The sequence below is a fragment of the Belonocnema kinseyi genome, chromosome 7, assembly GCF_010883055.1.
Source record: "Belonocnema kinseyi isolate 2016_QV_RU_SX_M_011 chromosome 7, B_treatae_v1, whole genome shotgun sequence".
Taxonomy (NCBI): domain Eukaryota; kingdom Metazoa; phylum Arthropoda; class Insecta; order Hymenoptera; family Cynipidae; genus Belonocnema; species Belonocnema kinseyi.
The window spans coordinates 10,278,399-10,296,266 of record NC_046663.1 but is presented as its reverse complement, the minus strand read 5'-3'; the positions used below and the strand labels follow the sequence as shown (position 1 = coordinate 10,296,266).

The 17,868-nt window shown below is 26.4% G+C and overlaps 1 protein-coding gene across 14 annotated transcripts in view; it reads right to left on the bottom strand.

Moving 5' to 3' along the window:
• Positions 1-17,868, bottom strand: part of LOC117175996 (cAMP-specific 3',5'-cyclic phosphodiesterase) — an 873,036-nt gene that overhangs the window by 310,062 nt on the left and 545,106 nt on the right. Inside the window, exon 2 of one of the 14 annotated variants that reach the window (XM_033365923.1) lies at positions 8,117-8,433. The exons of 10 other annotated variants lie outside the window; for them this stretch is intronic. In XM_033365923.1, the coding sequence (XP_033221814.1) occupies positions 8,117-8,289 (173 nt within the window). In that variant the 5' untranslated portion in view covers positions 8,290-8,433. Of the gene's footprint in view, positions 1-8,116; positions 8,505-17,868 lie in introns of all 14 variants that reach the window. 3 more of the 14 variants (XM_033365924.1, XM_033365926.1, XM_033365925.1) reach the window with 3 other exon arrangements.

Sequence of the window (17,868 nt, the reverse complement as noted above, 5' to 3'; positions counted from 1 at the left end):
GAACTTATTCAAAGCGTCATTACCAATCAACTAGCGGACTCGAAACTGAATTTTTGTGCCAAAACTGGGGCGTAATTTCAAGTTTATGTTCGTAAGCAGCGGGCAAACAACTAGGGGATACCAAGTTTTATTAAAATTATTCAAAGAGCCATTACCAATTAACTAGCGGACATCAAATAGATGTTGTGTGCCAAAACCCGGACGTAATTTCAAGGTCAAAACAACAAGGGGATAACAAGTTCCATCAAAATTTATTAAGTTTTATTGGTGTTATTCAAAGTGTCATCACCAGTTAACTGGTGGACTCGAAACTGACCTTGGGTATAAAAAGTTTCATCAAAATCCATAGAGTTTAATGGAAGTTATTCAAAGCGTCATTACCAATCAACTAGTGGACTCGAAACTGAATTTTTGTGCCAAAACTGGGTTGTAATTTCAAGTTTATGTTCGTAAGCAGCGGACAAACAACTAGGGGATACCAAGTTTTATTAAAATTATTCAAAGAGCTATTACCAATTAACTAGCGGACATCAAATAGATGTTGTGTGCCAAAACCCGGACGTCATTTCAAGGTCAAAGCAACTAGGGGATACCAAGTTCCATCAAAATTTATTAAGTTTTATTGGTGTTATTCAAAGTATCATCACTAGTTAACTGGTGGACTCGAAACTGACCTTGGATGCTAAAACTGGTACATAATTTCAAGTTCTAATTCCTCATTAGTGGCCAATACAAGTAGGATATAACAAGTTTCATCAATATTCATAGAGTGTTATGGGTGTCATTTAAAGTGTCCTCGCCAGTTAACTGGTGGACTCGAAGCTGACCTTGGATACAAACTCCTGTTAAATAAAACAAGAATCCAACGACCAAATTTGGACCACAACGAGAAAACAAAAACAAAAAAACCCTATTGAAATCTAAAAAAACCAAAAAACAAATAAAATTTTCCTCATTGATTTTCAGGTATCAAAGAGAGAGCACCTGTTCGTGGGTGCTGTCAATTTCTACCACTTAAATTTTTCTTGCTTTTATACGGGTACTGTACGAGTACCGAACTGTTGGTAATGCAATTTTATTTATTTATTTTATTTTTATTTGAAATGTTATTTTATTGTAATTTGATGATAATAATAATAATAAAAAATACGAAAGAAAGAAAAAGAGAAGGAAGGGGATTTGATTGGCTGCCTTCTCATTTTTCTTTCCTCTTTTTTATTTTTGTTCGAAATTTTTATTTGTTTTTTGATTTTTTCAGATTGAAATAGGGTTTTTTTTTGTTTTTCTTTTGTTTTTGTGGTCCAAATTTGGTTGTTGGATTCTTGTTTTATTCAACAGGAGTTTGCATCAATTTAATTTTTAGTGGCGGTAACGGTAACGTGTTACAATTTTAATTTTTTGATTTTAATATTTTAATTCTTTAATTTTTAATTTTTTAATTTTTTAAATTTTATTTAATTTTAACGGTTATATAAAGTAACGCGCGTTACCGATCGTTACTTCATAAAATGTTTGAATACGTTTAGCATTAAATTAAATGTTTCAATGGTAAGAAAACCAATCAGATGATGTATTTTCTTACTTCCTTGCACACATTTCCTTATCTAAAGAAATTACTCAACTGGCACGATACGGGATCACCGAACAGTGCATCTGTTTAGCGACTATTCATTAATATATTGAAAAAAATTTATAAATACTGATCGGAAATTTGTTCGGATCAAAATAAATGAAAATCCATAGAAAAAAATATATTTAAAGGTGCCGCGAGCCCATTATGAAGTTTAAAACGTATTTCCCATAAAAAAGAGTTTTTTGTAAATTTTATTCAGAATCCTTAATATTATCTGAATCGAGTTAAAACAACATTTCTCTTCAGAATTAGCAATGAGAAAAAGCGAGAAATTTCTAGCATTTATTTAAGAGTGCAGTGTTACAAACAATATTAAATTGTTTAAACAATTACTTTTACCAAATTTTATAAATTATTAAGCCACTTCTAATACAAACTAGACAAATAGTGAAATATTTCAGAAAAAACCACAACATTCTATTATTAAGAAAAGAGAATATTATTAGTAATAATAAGAAATTGTTTAAACAATCACTTTTGTTTAAAAAAATTCAAAAACAATTGGACAATTTGTTAAAATGACCGGGACTTTCTTCCCTTTTGAGAAGAAAGTATTTTTTTTTTTACGAAACTTAACTCTTTTGCACGAAAGTTAAATTATTTTTTGTTAAAAATTAAATTTTTTATGAAGATTAAAAATTTAAGTCCAACATCCATCTTTTTGTTATATATGGTATCTTTTTTTCTGCTCAGAATTAACTTTTTCAACTTACAACGTAAGCATTTCATTTTTGGCTAAAAAATTATCATTTTTTTTAATCCGTCTTTTTTGCAACTTTTTTAATCTTAATTAACCTGGTTTGGTTTAGAAATTAACAAATTTCTAGAAAATTATAATAAAAATTTAAGAAATTTAAATTAGATTAAAATCCAAATTAAAAATCCTATATGACGTCCAATAATCAAATTGATGCAAACTCGTTTAAAAAAAAAGAATCCAACGCCCAAATTTGGAACACAACAAACAAACAACAAACAAATCAAAAAACAAAACTCCTCTTTTAATCTGAAAAAAAATTATTTTATAATTAATTTTCGGTCAAAAATAAAAAAGAGGAAAGAAAAATGAGAAGGCAGTCAACCACATCTCTCCCTTTCATTTTTTTCCCTTTTTATTTTGAATGTTAGTATATTGTAATTTGATGATGATAAAAAAAAAGAAGACGAAAACAGAAGGAAGGGGATGTGGCTGGCTGCCTTCTTATTTTTCTTTCCATTTTTTTTAAATTTTTGACTGAAAATTAATTTTTTTTTTAATTTTTTCAGATTCAATAGGATTTCTTTTGAATTTATTTTTGTTTGTTCGTTGTGGTCCAAATCTAATCGTTGGATTCTTGTTTTTTTTTTAGCAGGAGTTTGCATTAAAATTATAATATTTGGTTGAAAATTAACTTTTTTGTTAAAAATGCATACTTTTTGTTTAAATATAAGTATTTTGTTACAAATAAAATTATTTTAAAAAAAATGTTACCTTTAAGGAAAAAATTAACTTTTTTGTGTAAAAAATTATATTTGTGTATTAAAAGTTGACTCGTTTTTTATATCATTCATTCCTTTATATTTAAAGTTCAACAATTTTTTTAGGAATTGATAATTTCAATGGAAATTTTTGCTTTTGGGTAAAAAAAGTCATGTGAAAAATCATTTTTTGGTTTTAACTTTTTTGTTTAAAAATCCATTGTTTAAAGATTTATCATTTTAGTTTCAAATGCATTTTTGTTAAAAATTTTGTTGAAAAATTCTTCTTCTGGAATTAATTTTTTTAACGGACAATAAAACTATTACATTTTCCGTTTAAAATCTTCTAACTTCTTATCTGACCGTTTTGAAAAGCTTTAAAAATAATTTGTAACAATTTTATTTATCTTTAATTTATTATTCAAAAATAATCAAAAAAAAGAATTAACTTCTCAAGAAAATTTTAGTACTATCCATTCTATTTCTGTCTCCCTATTCTTCTCATTTTTAAGATCCCTCAATTTAATTGGTTAAAATCTCAGGGTTAAATTGAAAAAAATCGGTTTAAAAATGCAATCTAAAAAAGAATTTTTCAAATTCTGCTTGAAAGAATTGATGAAAATTTAAATGCATAATCTCCTTTGTGTAATAATTAAAGGGGGAAGGAGGAGGCGACTGTGATAAAATTGAGAATTTACTGATGCCAGTGGAAAAAATAAAAAAAATTTCCGCTCTTTATCCATTTATCTTCTCGTGATTTATATCTTCAGCGTAACGATGTATAATGATCAGACTAATCTTGGAGGAACATTAGGGAGATTGCTTTATACGTTGACTGATCACTTATTGAACAAATATCCCTCGTCTTGAAAAATTTAAGATTTTTAGTTTTTTTATTACTTTGAAAAGATTTTTTTCCTGAAAAAACTGATATGAAAAAAACGGTTTGTTCTAAAATATATGTTGAATATCTACAGTTACAACCGCTCTACACAGCCCCAATATTTCTCTAAACAGGGGAATTAGGAAGATTTTTAACGAAAAAAGGGGAGAAAAGGACAAATTTACTTCCCAAAAACTCTTGAACAAAATAATTAAATTTTAAACGAAAAAATTAAGTTTTCAACCAAAAACAGTTAATTTTCTAAATGAAATAGACAAATTTGTAATAAAAAATGAAATAATTGATTTTTCAATTAAAACAATAGATTTCAACCAAAAACAAACAATTTTTCAACAAAATAGTTTAATTTTCAAGCCATGAAATAAATATTTAACCAAAGAGTTGATTTTTTTCCAACAAAAAATAGAATATTTAAATTGTTAATCAAAGATATGAATTTTAAACAAGATAGTCGAATTTCTTAATAAAGAAAATAAATTTTAATTAAAAATAGAATAGCTGACTCCTTTATTCAATATAATATATTTCAAATATAACTTTTTACCAGAAACGGAAAAGTTAGATTTTCAGTTAATAAAATAAAATCGATTTTTTTAACAAAATAGTTAAATTTTTAACAAAATTAATTAATTTTTTTATGAAAACGATCGAATTTTCATAAGAAAGGTGAGTTTTGAAGTAAGTAGTTTAATTTTCAACAAAATAGTGAAATTAAAAAAAAACGTATTTGCATTTTCAATAGGCAAATATGAATTCTGAAAAATCTAATATCTGATACTTCAGCCAAAAAAGATGAAATTTTTACCAACAGAGATAATACTTGAGACCGAAAATGAGAATTTCTAACTAAATATTTGTACCCTCAAACTGAACAGATTATTTTCAAAGAAAACAGTTGTATTTTTAACAATAACAGATCAAATTTCTAACGAAGAGAAAAGACGAAAGAGAAAGACGAAAGACCAAAAAGACGAAAAAAAAAATGGAAAACTATAATTCTTTAACCGAAAAGAAATTTTTTAAGTTTTTAGTTAACCAAAATAATTTTCTATTAAAACATTAATTTTCATCAAAGTGACAAAATAGATAGTTGAAGTTTTAAAAAAATTGAGTTTACAACCAAATAATAAAATTTTGAATTAAAAATTGGACTTTCTTACTGGGTTCTATTAATTTAGTTTGCACTCATATAAAAAAACGAGGACAATGGAAAGTTTTTTGAAAACAGAAGAATGAAGTGAAATTTCAAAGTCAATCAATTAATGTTTTCTCTCCTTTATTGGAAAATAAAAAATTTAACATTTTTTGCAATTTTGCCTATTGGCTCAAAAATTATGAACTATTTTTTATGCGTACAGTTTTTGCAAGTGTTTGGAATAGTTTAGAATTTTTTGAAAATGTTAAGAAACATGTTTCTTTCATTAAGCTAAATTCCACTTGCTGCACATTTTCCATAAATGATAAATAAGGAAGAAGAACATCTTTTTTCAATTTATAACTTTTCATTACTGTTTACAAGAAAAAACTGTAAATATAAATAATTGTACATAAGTTTTGATCCAACTGGACATTTTTTAAAACTTTTAAGTCAAAAAAGAGAACAGAAGACATTAGCCGATTTGAAAGTTTCGTTTCCTTTTTTTCTGATACCAAAGCAAACACTTTTCCCCTCAGCTTAAACGATCCGCTTAATTTTGGCATTTTCACTCCGTCCTAAAGAATATCCCTCGAATCGAATAATGAATGATAAAAATGAAATATTTTACATTTTTAGGGTGTCGTAGTTCCGGGCAGAAATTCTTATAATTTCTGCCGGGTGCCTATCCGTCCATCGCACTTTTTTCGTAGTGGGAAAAAGGAAGGGTTGTGGGAGCAAGGGGAAATTAGAGGTGGGAAATTGGGGGTATAAGAGGGAAAATGAGGGGTGGGGAAGTAAAGAAAATGAGGGGAAGGTTATCAGACGAAGTGAATGGTTAAAAGGAGTAGGGAAGTAGTAAAGTAAGGAAAGATTGAGAAGGAAAGTAAGGGAAGGGGGAGTAGAATCGTGAGGGGCATACAGGGCAATGGAGAATAATGAGGGTAGGGGCAGTACAGGAAGAAGGAGAAAATTTGGGAGAGTAATAAGGTGAATTTTGGGGGGTTATCAGGGGCCAAGAGATGGGGATACAAGGGGAAATAAGGGGAAGGGAAGTAGTGAAAATAAGGAGTGGGAATTAAGGAAGAATACGGCATAGGGACTGATTAGAAATTAAGAGTGGGAAAATAAGGGATCGGGAAGTAGGCGAAGGAAGAGGAAGGAAATCATAGAAAATAAGGATATAAGAAATAGGGGAAATAAGGAAAACGATTTGAGGAAAAATTAGGGGAGGCTAAGTAGAGTAAGTGAGGGAAAATTAGGGATAAAAATTAGAGGAAATTACTGAAATTGAGGGAGGACATTGAGGGCAGTGATGGAATGAGAAGTAGGTACGTAACAGAAATCAGGAAAAATTGAGAATAATGAGTGGATAGGCAGTAGGGAAAGTGAGAGGCAATGCGGGAAGAGGAACAAAATAAAGTGAAGGGAAATCAGGGCTTAGGCAGTATTGAACGCGAGGAAACACTAGGTGAAGGGATATAGTGAAAATGAGGAGCGAAAAAGTAAGGAGTAATATGGGACAGAGAAGTAGAAGAATCAAGAGGAGAGGGAGGAGAGTGATCGGAAATTAGAAGAGGAATGAAGCAAAGAAAGTAATCATGAGGAAATAAGTGACAATCAGAAGCGGGAGAATGAGTAGATAAACAGAAGTAAAGTAAGAGAAAGGAAATGATTAAAAATGAGGAGAGGTGATATAGGTGAAATGAGAGAGGGAAAAAGTGGAGAAATTGAGGAGAAATGAGGAAAGGTTAACTGTAAGAAGTGAGGGGAAATTTGTAGAAGGGAACGTAGGAAATGGTTGTATCTGTGGGAGGGTAGTGAGGGAAGTTAATGAAGGGTTAATAAGATAGTGTGGCTGAGTGGAGAAGAAGTGATGGCTGAGGAAGGGCATTAAGAAAAGGAGAATATTATATGGGGAAGACAAGGGAAACGGGAGATGTGAGAGTAAGTGAAAATGAGAAGATATGAACTAGGTAAAGTAAGAGGAGAGAAGTTATGGAAAATGAGGAGAGGGGAAATTTTATGGAAATTTAGGAGAGGAAAAATAGGGAACATGAGAGAAGGAAAAAATAAACGAATTGAGGAGAAATGAGGGAAGGTCAAGTGGACGAAATGAGGTGAAATTTGAAAGGAAACGTAGGAGAAATTATTGGAATTGAGGGAGGGTACCGAGGGAAGTAATGGAGGGTAATTAAGTTAGTGTGGGTGAGTAGAGAGCGGAAAGTGATGGCTGGTAAAGGAAAGTATAAAAAGGGGGATTTTAGCTGGGGAATACAGGCGAAATGAGGGATGTGGAAGTAAGTGAAAATGAGACAAGGGGAACTAGGCGAAGTAAGAGGAGAGAAATTATGGAAAACGAGGACAGAAGAAATAGGGAAAATGAGAAAAGGAAAACGTGGAGGAATTAAGAAAAAATAAGGAGAGGTTCATTAGAGAAAGTAAGGGGAAATAAGGTAGGGGTATTAGGGGAACTGATTCAAAATAAGAGAGGGTTGTTAGGTAAATGAATGAAGGGTTAGAAGAGTAATGGGGAGGTAAGGGTGCGTAGGAGAGGAAAGTTGTAACTTAGGAAGGAAATTAGTAGAAGGGTAGAGTTAGCCGGGTATGTGAGGGGAAATGAGGGATGAAGATGTGAGCGGAAATAAGGGGCAGGGAAATATATAGATCAGAAGTATGCGAAATAAGAGGGGGAAAATTATAGAAAATCAGGAGAGGATAAATAGAGGAAATGAGGGGAGGAAGAAGTAGATTAATGGAGGGGAAATCAGGGCAGGTTAATTAAAACTTGATCAACGTCTTAATAGGCTACGAAACTCTTTTTGTAGACGCGCGACCAATACTTTAATTAATTTTGTTATTACTTCTGGACAAATCATTTTTTTGTAACTACTTCAAAAATCATTTTTCTGTAAATACTTAAAAAATAATTTTTTAATACAAAAAATGTATAACCAGGATATTTCGTAAATTTTGTTAAACTTACGGAATTGCTACGTAGACCAGTTTTGGATGAGGCTTTGTACGGGTAAGAGTTGAAACACATCCACTGTGTCTTCTGAGCGATTGTAACGGAAGTGACACCCGCATAGTTCCGGAATCTCGGCGAGCAAATTTTGTAGAAATTTCATGAGGCAACAAAATAGCAAATTCACTCATTGTGGCGGCAGGTCTTCAGAGGAACTTTCGACGACCCAGCGGCTTTTTTTCTTTTAATAATTACACTTTTTGATACGCTCATAGTATTTTAATTAAAATTGAGTTTAATTATGTGGGCACTTGTATAAGAACAATAAGTAGAACCTTTTCAAATTAAAAATTTTTAAGTCTTCTTTGGACCATTAAAAAAGTACGTCACGTTATTATTAAAATCACTTCGTTTTAGGTAAAAATTTTTTAATTTATTTTATTTAATAAACGCACCAAATAAAATTAATAACAATATTTTAACAGACTTCACATCCCAGAATGCTGGCTCTCAAAACAGGTGAAATAGGGTGATTTATTATGAAAATATGGAAGTAAATTTTTTTCTTTTTAAATCGACGTTTTTCAACGAAAAAAGATTTAACTTTAGTCATAAAACATTGCGTTTTAAAAAAATAGATGAATTATCAAATCAAAACCTTCATTTTTTTAAATGGTATTTTTTACCAAGAACTTTTCTACCATAAAGATGAATTTTCAATCCAGAGGGATGAATTTTCTAGTCAAAAAGACGAGATTTCAGCAAAAGAGTTAAATTTATGAAAAACATGACTGTTTAAAGCAAAAACGTTGAATTTTTAATCGAAAATAATAATTTTAAAAGAAAAATTTTAATTCTTCACCAAAAATAAATTTTCAACAAAAAATTAAATATCAAACAAATTTGTGCATAAACAACTAAATATTTTAACTTTCATACAAAAGGTTCAAATTTTCAATAGAATAGTTAAATTTGTACCGATAAGGTTGAATTTTTAACTTAGAAAGATACATTTTTCAAGCAATTGATCGAATTCTTAAACAAAAAAATGAAACTTGAACTAAAAATAATTTTATTCTTGAACAAATAGTTACATTTGTAAGAAAATAAGATGAAAATATTAATTGTGAACAAAATAGAATTAAAAAAAAATCATTAAAATTAATAATGTTATTTAACAATTGAATATCTCAATTTTCAGATGAGAGCAATTAAATCTCAAATAATAAAAAACAAATTTGTAAACGAAATGATTGAATTTTAACCTAAAACCGATAAATTTCTCATAAAAAATTAGGTAGTTAATTTTTCAGTTAAAAAATGATTTTCAAATAAAACATAAATAAATTTTGAACCTAAAAAGACGAATCCGCAATGGAAAATGTAATTGTTTAATATTCAACTAAAAACGATATATTTTGCGACAAAAATTGTTTAGTTACATTTGCAAATTAAAAAATCAATTTTCAACTAAAGAACGTAATAAAAAAAACAATAATTTAATTTTCAACCAATCAAATGAATTTTTAACGTAGTAATAAATAATTAAATTTTCAGTTAAAAAGAATTAAATCACAACCAATGAAAAACTAATTTCCAACCAAATAGTAGAATTTCAAACAAAAAAAAAAAAGAATTTTCAACTAAGTAGTTTAATTTTTATAGTTCAATTTTTTGACAAAATAGTTTAATATTTAATATGCAAATATTAAATTTCAATCAAAATTTAAAAGATTAATTTTTAAACAAATAGTTGAATTTTTCAACCGAAAAGATAGAGCTTCTATTATTAAAAGAACTTTATAATAAGGTAATTTTGGTTGTGACTGGAAACGGTGTAATTGTAATAAAAAATGGGGTAGTTAAATTAAAAAAAAAAAAATTTTTTCCAAACATTAAAACTAATTTTCAACCTAAAAAGATGAATCCGCAATGAAAGATTTAATAGTTAACTAAAAAAGAACTATTTTTAGCCAATTTTCAGTTGAAAAAATGAATTTTCAAATAAAAATTTATTTTCAAAACAACAAAACTAGTTTAATTTTTAACCAGTAAAATGAATTTTAAACGTATTAATAAATAATTAAATTTTCAGTTCAAAATAATTAAATATAACCAGTGGAAAACGAAAATTTAACCAAATAATTAAATTTTCAAAGAAATTATTTTTTAACCAAACAGTTGAATTTCAAAAAAAAAATTAAATAAAAATAAATTTTCAGCTAATTATTGGATTTTTTAACCAAATAGTTGGATATTTAATCTAAAAATATGAATCCGCAATAAAAAAATCTGGAAGAATAATTTTTAAGCAAATAGTTGAATTTAACACTAAAAAACATTAATTTACAACAAAATAAATTAGTTTAATTTGCAGATTAGCAAATTTATTTGAAACCAAAAAGAAACCCATTTTTAACGAAATAGTTCAATTGTTAACCAAAAGGATGACGGTTCTAGTAATAAAATGGTTTTTAAACAAAGTAATTGAATTGTAAACTAAAAACGATGAATTTGTGATAAAAATGGGGTGGTTAAATTTTCAGTTAAAAAAATTGATTCTTAACAACAAAAACATGAAATTTTAACCTAAAGATATGAATCATGAACCCATCTTCGAAGAAAAATTAAATTATTAAATTTCCGATTAAAAATATTAGTTTTCCACGTAAAAGAACATTTGCAAAAAATATTTTGTACTGGAATTAATAAAATGAATTTTTAAGAAAGCGATTTCTATTTCAACTAATCAGATGAATTTTCAACCAAAAAAGATAAATCCTCGATGAAAACTTTAATATTTCAATGTTCAACAAACTAGTTTTATTGTAAACCAATAAAATGAATTTTTAACGTAGTAGTTCAGTTTTCAATCTAATAATCGAACATTCATAAAAAAAGATAAATTTTCAATGAAAATCCTAATAGTTGAATTTTCAACTAAAAACCATAAATTATTAGCAAAAAAATAGATTTTTATCATTCTAGTTCAAAAAATTAATTTTCAACTGAAGAAACGTATTTTAAAAAAAATAGTTTAATTTTAAACCAAACAGTAGGACTTTAAATCAAAAAGAATGATCAACATTAAATAAAAAATAGTTGGATTTTCTTATTAGGCTGTATTAATTCAATTTGTAATTATGTAAAAAGTCGAGAAAAAAGCGGAAGTTTTTTAAAAACAGGGAAAAATAATTTTGAAAAAAGGGGAAAAGAAGGAAATAGGGAAAAGAGTGAGAAGTCTGTATTTAGATGCTTTAATCGTAAAATAAAATCACTAATTTAAATTTTTTTTATTCTCCATGTTTTGTCTCACATTCTGCGTTACCCTCCCTTCTTTTTTTCGTCACAAATCGTCACAAAACGTATTTTATGAACAGCCCCTTGATTTTTTTCTTCACTGCTTCAATGGACTATAAGTCTGAAGCGATAAAATCTCCATGAAACTGTCTTCGCTTCAATTTTGATCTCAAGCAAAAACAGTTCAATATCACTTTATCTTGCGCAGAAATGCGGAAGAATCTACAATTCATATTTATCATGCGTCCTCGAAATATATTGTGAAATTGCCTTCACTAAATTTAACACAAAATTTCAATTTTGCGTCGTTCTGTTCATTTCTCACAAGCATGTTGCAATTTCGGAAATATAATTTTTTATTACTTGGCATAAGCAGCATCGCTAATAAATAAATCAATTGTTTAAATGGTTTCATAATATGAGAGATGTTATTTTTTATACATCTATATTTGGTTATTTATTGTGCTATTCTAATTAATAAATAATTTGTAGATATAATTTTAATCACTTCGGTATTAGTGATTAATTATTTGTTAATTATTCAAAAATAATTTATAAAAATATCTATTTAATATTTTGTTTACAAGAGTAGAATTATAATTATATTTAATAAATGCATTTAATATTGAATTCACTTGCTATTATAATGAATAATTTTTATAATGGTTTCATATAATAAGTCTTTAATAATTAATTAATAATTAATTCCTAATACCAAAGAAATTAAAAACTAAATTTAAATTTTCTGTTCGAAATATTCAAAAAGCTACATTCTGTTTGAAGTTTGTTAAAGTTGTTATAAGTTTTAAATTATTATTTAACTTCTTCCAACATTTTTAATATCCCTTAAACTTAATCAGTTTTTTATATTTTACATTAATATATACAATAACATTGTTTTTCAAAATTTTAGGAAATCATTTGGAATTTTTGGAAATATTTTACAATTTTCTCTGAATTCATTTTTTTAAATAAAATATAATTTGAAATCATCCCACGGATTTTAATAAAATGTTTTTATTTTCGTAATAACTTTCAGAACTCGTAAACAAATCTACATTTTTTCAAAATCTTTGAAAATCCAAATTTTGTCTAAAATTTTTTAGACACATTTTCAAATATTTTCTATTCTTTTTTTTTTTAATTTCGACGAAATTGTTAAATCATCAAGCAAAACAATTTTTTTAATTGAAAAAGATTAAATTAAAACCAGATGAAACAACAAGTAGCAATGTAAACATATTAATTTTCAAATAAAATTAAAAAAAATGGTTTAATTTTGAAGTAAAAATACGAATAAAAAAAACTAATTTCTTACCAAATAAAGTTAAATAAAAAAAATTAACAAAATATTTGAATTCTCAACAAAGAAGATTAATTTTAAACCAAGAAATTTATTTTTTAACCAATAAGCTGGTATTTTTACAAAGAGGAAAATTGTTTAAAATCTATTAAACCGAATCGAATTATTCCTAAAATTTTGAAATTTCTTTCAAAATCAACAAAATTATCCTAAAATCTTTTAAATTTTGTTGGAAATGTTTATGAATCTTAAGATTTTTTAAAATAAAAAATTATTTATAGTTTGCATAGGAATCTTAGAAAAAGTGGTTTGTTTCCTTGAAACTTGTCAAAAACCTTAAAAAGCACGTAACTCAAATTTGGAAGGCTTATAAACAAAAGAAAACTTTTGATTTTTAAATTTGAAGTTTTTAAGATTAAAATATTTGGAAAAAGAATCTCGAAGTCTTTGATACAATTTTTTGTAATTTTGCAGGATTTTTACATTTCTAAGAAAATCGAAATATTTAAGAGATATCAAGAAGAGATGGTTTCAAAATTTTTTTAAAGAAAATAACCTTTTTTGAAATTCCTGTGAAAATTTGAAATGATTTTCCATTCTGATTAATTATTAAAAAAAATTTTTTTTTTTAATTGTCGAAAAAAATCGGGAAGAGTTTAAGTATTTTTTTCTAATTTAAATCTTCAAAAGATTTCAAAATACAGATAAACAAAATGTCGGTTTTTAAAGATTTCGAAAAAAGAAGCTTGATAAAATTTTTGAACGGTTTCAAGAAATTAAACATTTTTTGAAATTCTCAACAAAATTTTTAATGATTTTTCATTTTGAAAAGTAATTAAAATTTTTTTTTGCAAATTTAAAAAATTTCGAAAGAAGATCTGGAAGAGTTTAAGGTACTTTTACATAATTTAAATCTACAGAAGATTTCAAAAAAATTTAAACAAAATGTAGGTTTTGTTGAAATTCCTCTACAATTTTTTAATGCTTTTTCATTCTGAAAAAGTAATTATACAAAAATGACAAAGTTTCTAAAAAGTGTCGAAGAGAATCTGAAAAACATGATGCTATTTTTTTATTATTTACATCTTTAGAACGTTTTAAAAAATGTTAAACAAAATGATAGTTTTTAAAGATTATGAAAAAAGAAGCTTGTTACGAATTTTAAAAGGTTTCCGGAAAATAAACGTTTCTTGAAATTGCTGTAAAAAATGAACATAATTTTTCATTTTGAAGAAGTAATTTAGAAAAATGTTACAAAACTTTAGAAATTTTCGAAGAAAATCTGGAAGGGTTTAACGAATTTTTTTAATTTTTAAAGATTTAAAAAAATTATTCTAGTTATAAAAAAAAACTTGCCAATTTCAGATGATTTTTTTTTGTTAAAAATGTAACTGTTTGTTGAAAAATTATTAAACATTTAAATTTATTTGTCTTGTCATCACAATTAATAATAAAATCATATTTTCCAAAACTACAAATGAGATTCCCGGTTTGAATTTGTATTTCCGGTTTCATTGTAATTCCGGTTTGTTTCTTGACTTTTTCGGGTTTCTCGGATAAAATGCACCCTAATTTGGTGCTGAAATCTCGAGGGTTTTTGAGGTGTCAGAAGGAATATAAATAGTTAAAACTCTGAAAACTTTGTTCAGTGACAAGAACTGAGATTCTGCGGGCAGTCGTGCAGTAAACAAGCAATGTATATACAAAGTCACACGGACATGAATAATTTATGAAGTTTCCAAGTTTGAATATAGTTTCACGCCTGTTGAAACAGAGCCGATTTTAAAATTGCATGAAAAAATAGGTTTTGGTTCAAGTTAGAATATAATTTTAATAAATTTTCTGACTATGTAATTCTAGCGGTTTTCTATAATTAGATCTTTAATTTTCTCAAAAATTATTAACACTGATGAAAGAATCTATAAGAAGAAAATTTTGAAAAATTTTGTAAGGGAACAGGATTAAAAATTATATAAAAAAATAGATCTTAGTCCAAGTGATAATATTCTTAATAAATTGGTTAATTGTGGAATTATAAATTGTTTTTACTTAGATGTTCGCTTTTCTCATTAATTATAAACATTTATTACGAGAGAAGTTGCATGAGTGGAATTTTGAAAAATGCTGTGGGACAGGATTATAAAATTACATAAAAAACAGGTTTAACTTATATACTTGGATCTTTACTTTTCTTATCAGTTACTAACATTGACGAAGGAAGCTGTGAGTGTAAAATTTGAAAAATGTTGTGGGGCACAGGATTTTAAAATTACATTAAATAATATTTTTTAGTCTAGGTGACAGTAATGTCAATAAATTGGCTAACTGTACCATTCTAAATTTGCGGTTTATATATTGATTTTGAACGAATCTGTAGGCGTTAATGCTGCGGGGCACAGGTTATTAAAATTAAATAAATTATTACGGTTTAGTCCAGTCCAGGTGATAAAAGTCTTAATAAAATGGCTTACTATGCAATTCTAATGTTGCGTTTTACAAATTGATTATTAAAGAAACTGCAAAAGTAAAATTGTAAAAAATGTTGTGGGGCACAGGATTTTCAAATTACATAAAAAAGTTTTTAGTTCAGATGACAATAATCTTTATAAATTGGCTGACTGTGTAATTGTAACGTTGCGCTTCATACATGGATTACGAAAGAAGCTACAAGAGTAATATTTCCAAAAATGTTGCGGGGTACATGATTTCAAAACTACTTTAAAAAATAGGTTTCAGTCTAACTGATAAAAGTCTTTAGCTCTCTATGCAATTCTAACGTTGCGTTTTATATATTAACTATGAAAAAATATGCTAAAGTAAAATTGAAAAAAATGCCGTGGGGCACAAGTTTGAAAATACATAAAAAAATAGGATTAAGTCCAGGTGATTAAATTCTGAATAAATTGGCTCACTATGAACTTTTAACGTTTCGTTGTATACTTTGATTATTAAAAAAGATGCAAAAGTAAAATTGCGAAAAATGTTGTGGGGCATAGGATTTGGAAATTACATAAAAAATAGGTTTCATTCCAGGTGATAGTGATCTTAATAAATTTGCTGACTACAATTCTGACGTTCCGTTTTATGTATTGATTATGAAAAAAGCTGCAAAAATAATTTTTTTTTAATCCTGTGGGACACAGGATGTTAAAATTACATAAAATAGGTTTCAGTGCAGGAGATAATTATTTTAATTAATAGGATGACTGCATTTCTAATGTCGCGATTTATACACTGATTATGTAAAAAGCTTCAAGAGTCAATGCTGCGAGGCACGGTATTTTAAAATTACATAAAAAAATAGTTTTCAGTCTAGATGATAATAATTTTAACAAATTCATTTATTAGCAATTCTAGCGGTTTTCTATACTTAAATTTTCACTTGTATCATAAAACATTAACATTGATTATAAATGAAGCTGCAAGAGTAAAATTCTAAAAAATGTTGTGGGGCAAAGGTGCCGACAGGTGAGCACAGGAAGTAAAAACGAATGAATATTTTTTCTTGTAACTTTTTCTTTCATTTAATTTGACAGTTTATTATTTATAATATATCATTTAAACATTATAAAATTTTATTATTTACATGTAATATATTGAAATTGACTAATTTTTAGTCAAAATTTACAAAGTAAATTATATAAAACTTTTAGAATATTTGTTCGAACATTTTTAAGAATGAATAATCATTTTAAAGGAAATGTTAAAGACTAAAGGATTTGAAATTCAAATTTGAAAAATTGTGCGGTTAAAATTCAAAGAGAAAAAAATTATTTGAAATTCATACCTCAGTTCAGTCAATTTTTAAAATTTTGAATGGTTACATTTTTAGAGTTTTGAATTTACATTTTTCCCTTTTATAAGTTTTAATTTTGAAATTAAAATTAAAATTCTTTAGTTTTGAAAGGTACAATTAATAATTTAGAATTTATTATGTCTAAAGAACTTCAGTTCATCATAATTGAACATTTTTCAATTTTGAAACGTAAAAAAGGTGAATTTATTTTTTGATTTTAGATAAATTCAAATTTAATTTTTTTAGTTTATTCAAAATTTTAAAATCCAGATTTCTAGCTGCTTTAAATATGAAACTTTCAGTTTATTTTCAAACTTCAAATTATTCGATTTTTCTTATTTCAATAAAAATCAATTTCTTTGTAATGAAAATATCAAATTTTCCGAATTTTAGTCTGAAATTTTTAAATTTTGAAAGATTTTGTTTGAAATATTGCCAATTTTTAGCACTTTTAAATTATTCAATTTTAAACGCTTTTATTTAGATATGCTATAGGTTAAATTTCTTTTCATTTCATTCGAAATATTGTCATCTTTTAAGAATTTTACTAAATCTGATTTTTTTAAAGAAACTGTATAATTAAAGAAATTGCAATACAAACTCCTGGATTCTTTTCTGAGAAATTTTGGAAAAGCTTTTGAAATTTTTTTAAATGCTCTTTATAAATTAATTTTTTAAAATAAAAAATCCTGCTAAATTTCATCAGAAATCTTTCGTAAAATTTGTATTCCTTTGAAACTTTTCAAAATTTGTAAGCAGCTTCTAAACTTTTTTCGAAATCTTAAGCAATTTACATTTAGTTTGAGATTTTTTAAACATTCCAAATTTTCTTCATTTTTTTTGCATATTTTAAAATATTATTAATATCTCTTTTTAAAATTGCTCGAATTTTCAAATCACTGTTGAAATTTTTAAAAAAAGTAAAAAAATGTCACCATTCTGTTGCAAAATTTTATAAAATTTATACGTTGAGATATTTTGCAATTTGATCGAAATTCAAATTATTTCCAAATATTTCAATAACTCCAAAAACTTGTAAATAATTCTAAAATAATCCAATTTTTCTAAAAATTTAATACATTTTTTTAATTTTACAAGATTTGAATTTTTTAAAAGAAAATTGAATTAAAATTTTTTATTTTTCCTTTTCTTAAAATAATATTCTAAAATTATTCAGTTTCGAGATTATTCAATTGAAAACAAAATTTTTTTAGTTTTGAAAGCTTCTGGCAAAAAAAATTCCATTTAAACATTTGTATAATTATTCAATTTTGAACGTTTTCAGTTAGAATTTATATAAATTACATTCCTCCATATTTCATTCAAAATATTATCCCTTTTAAAAATCTTACCTAATATAAAATTGATTGA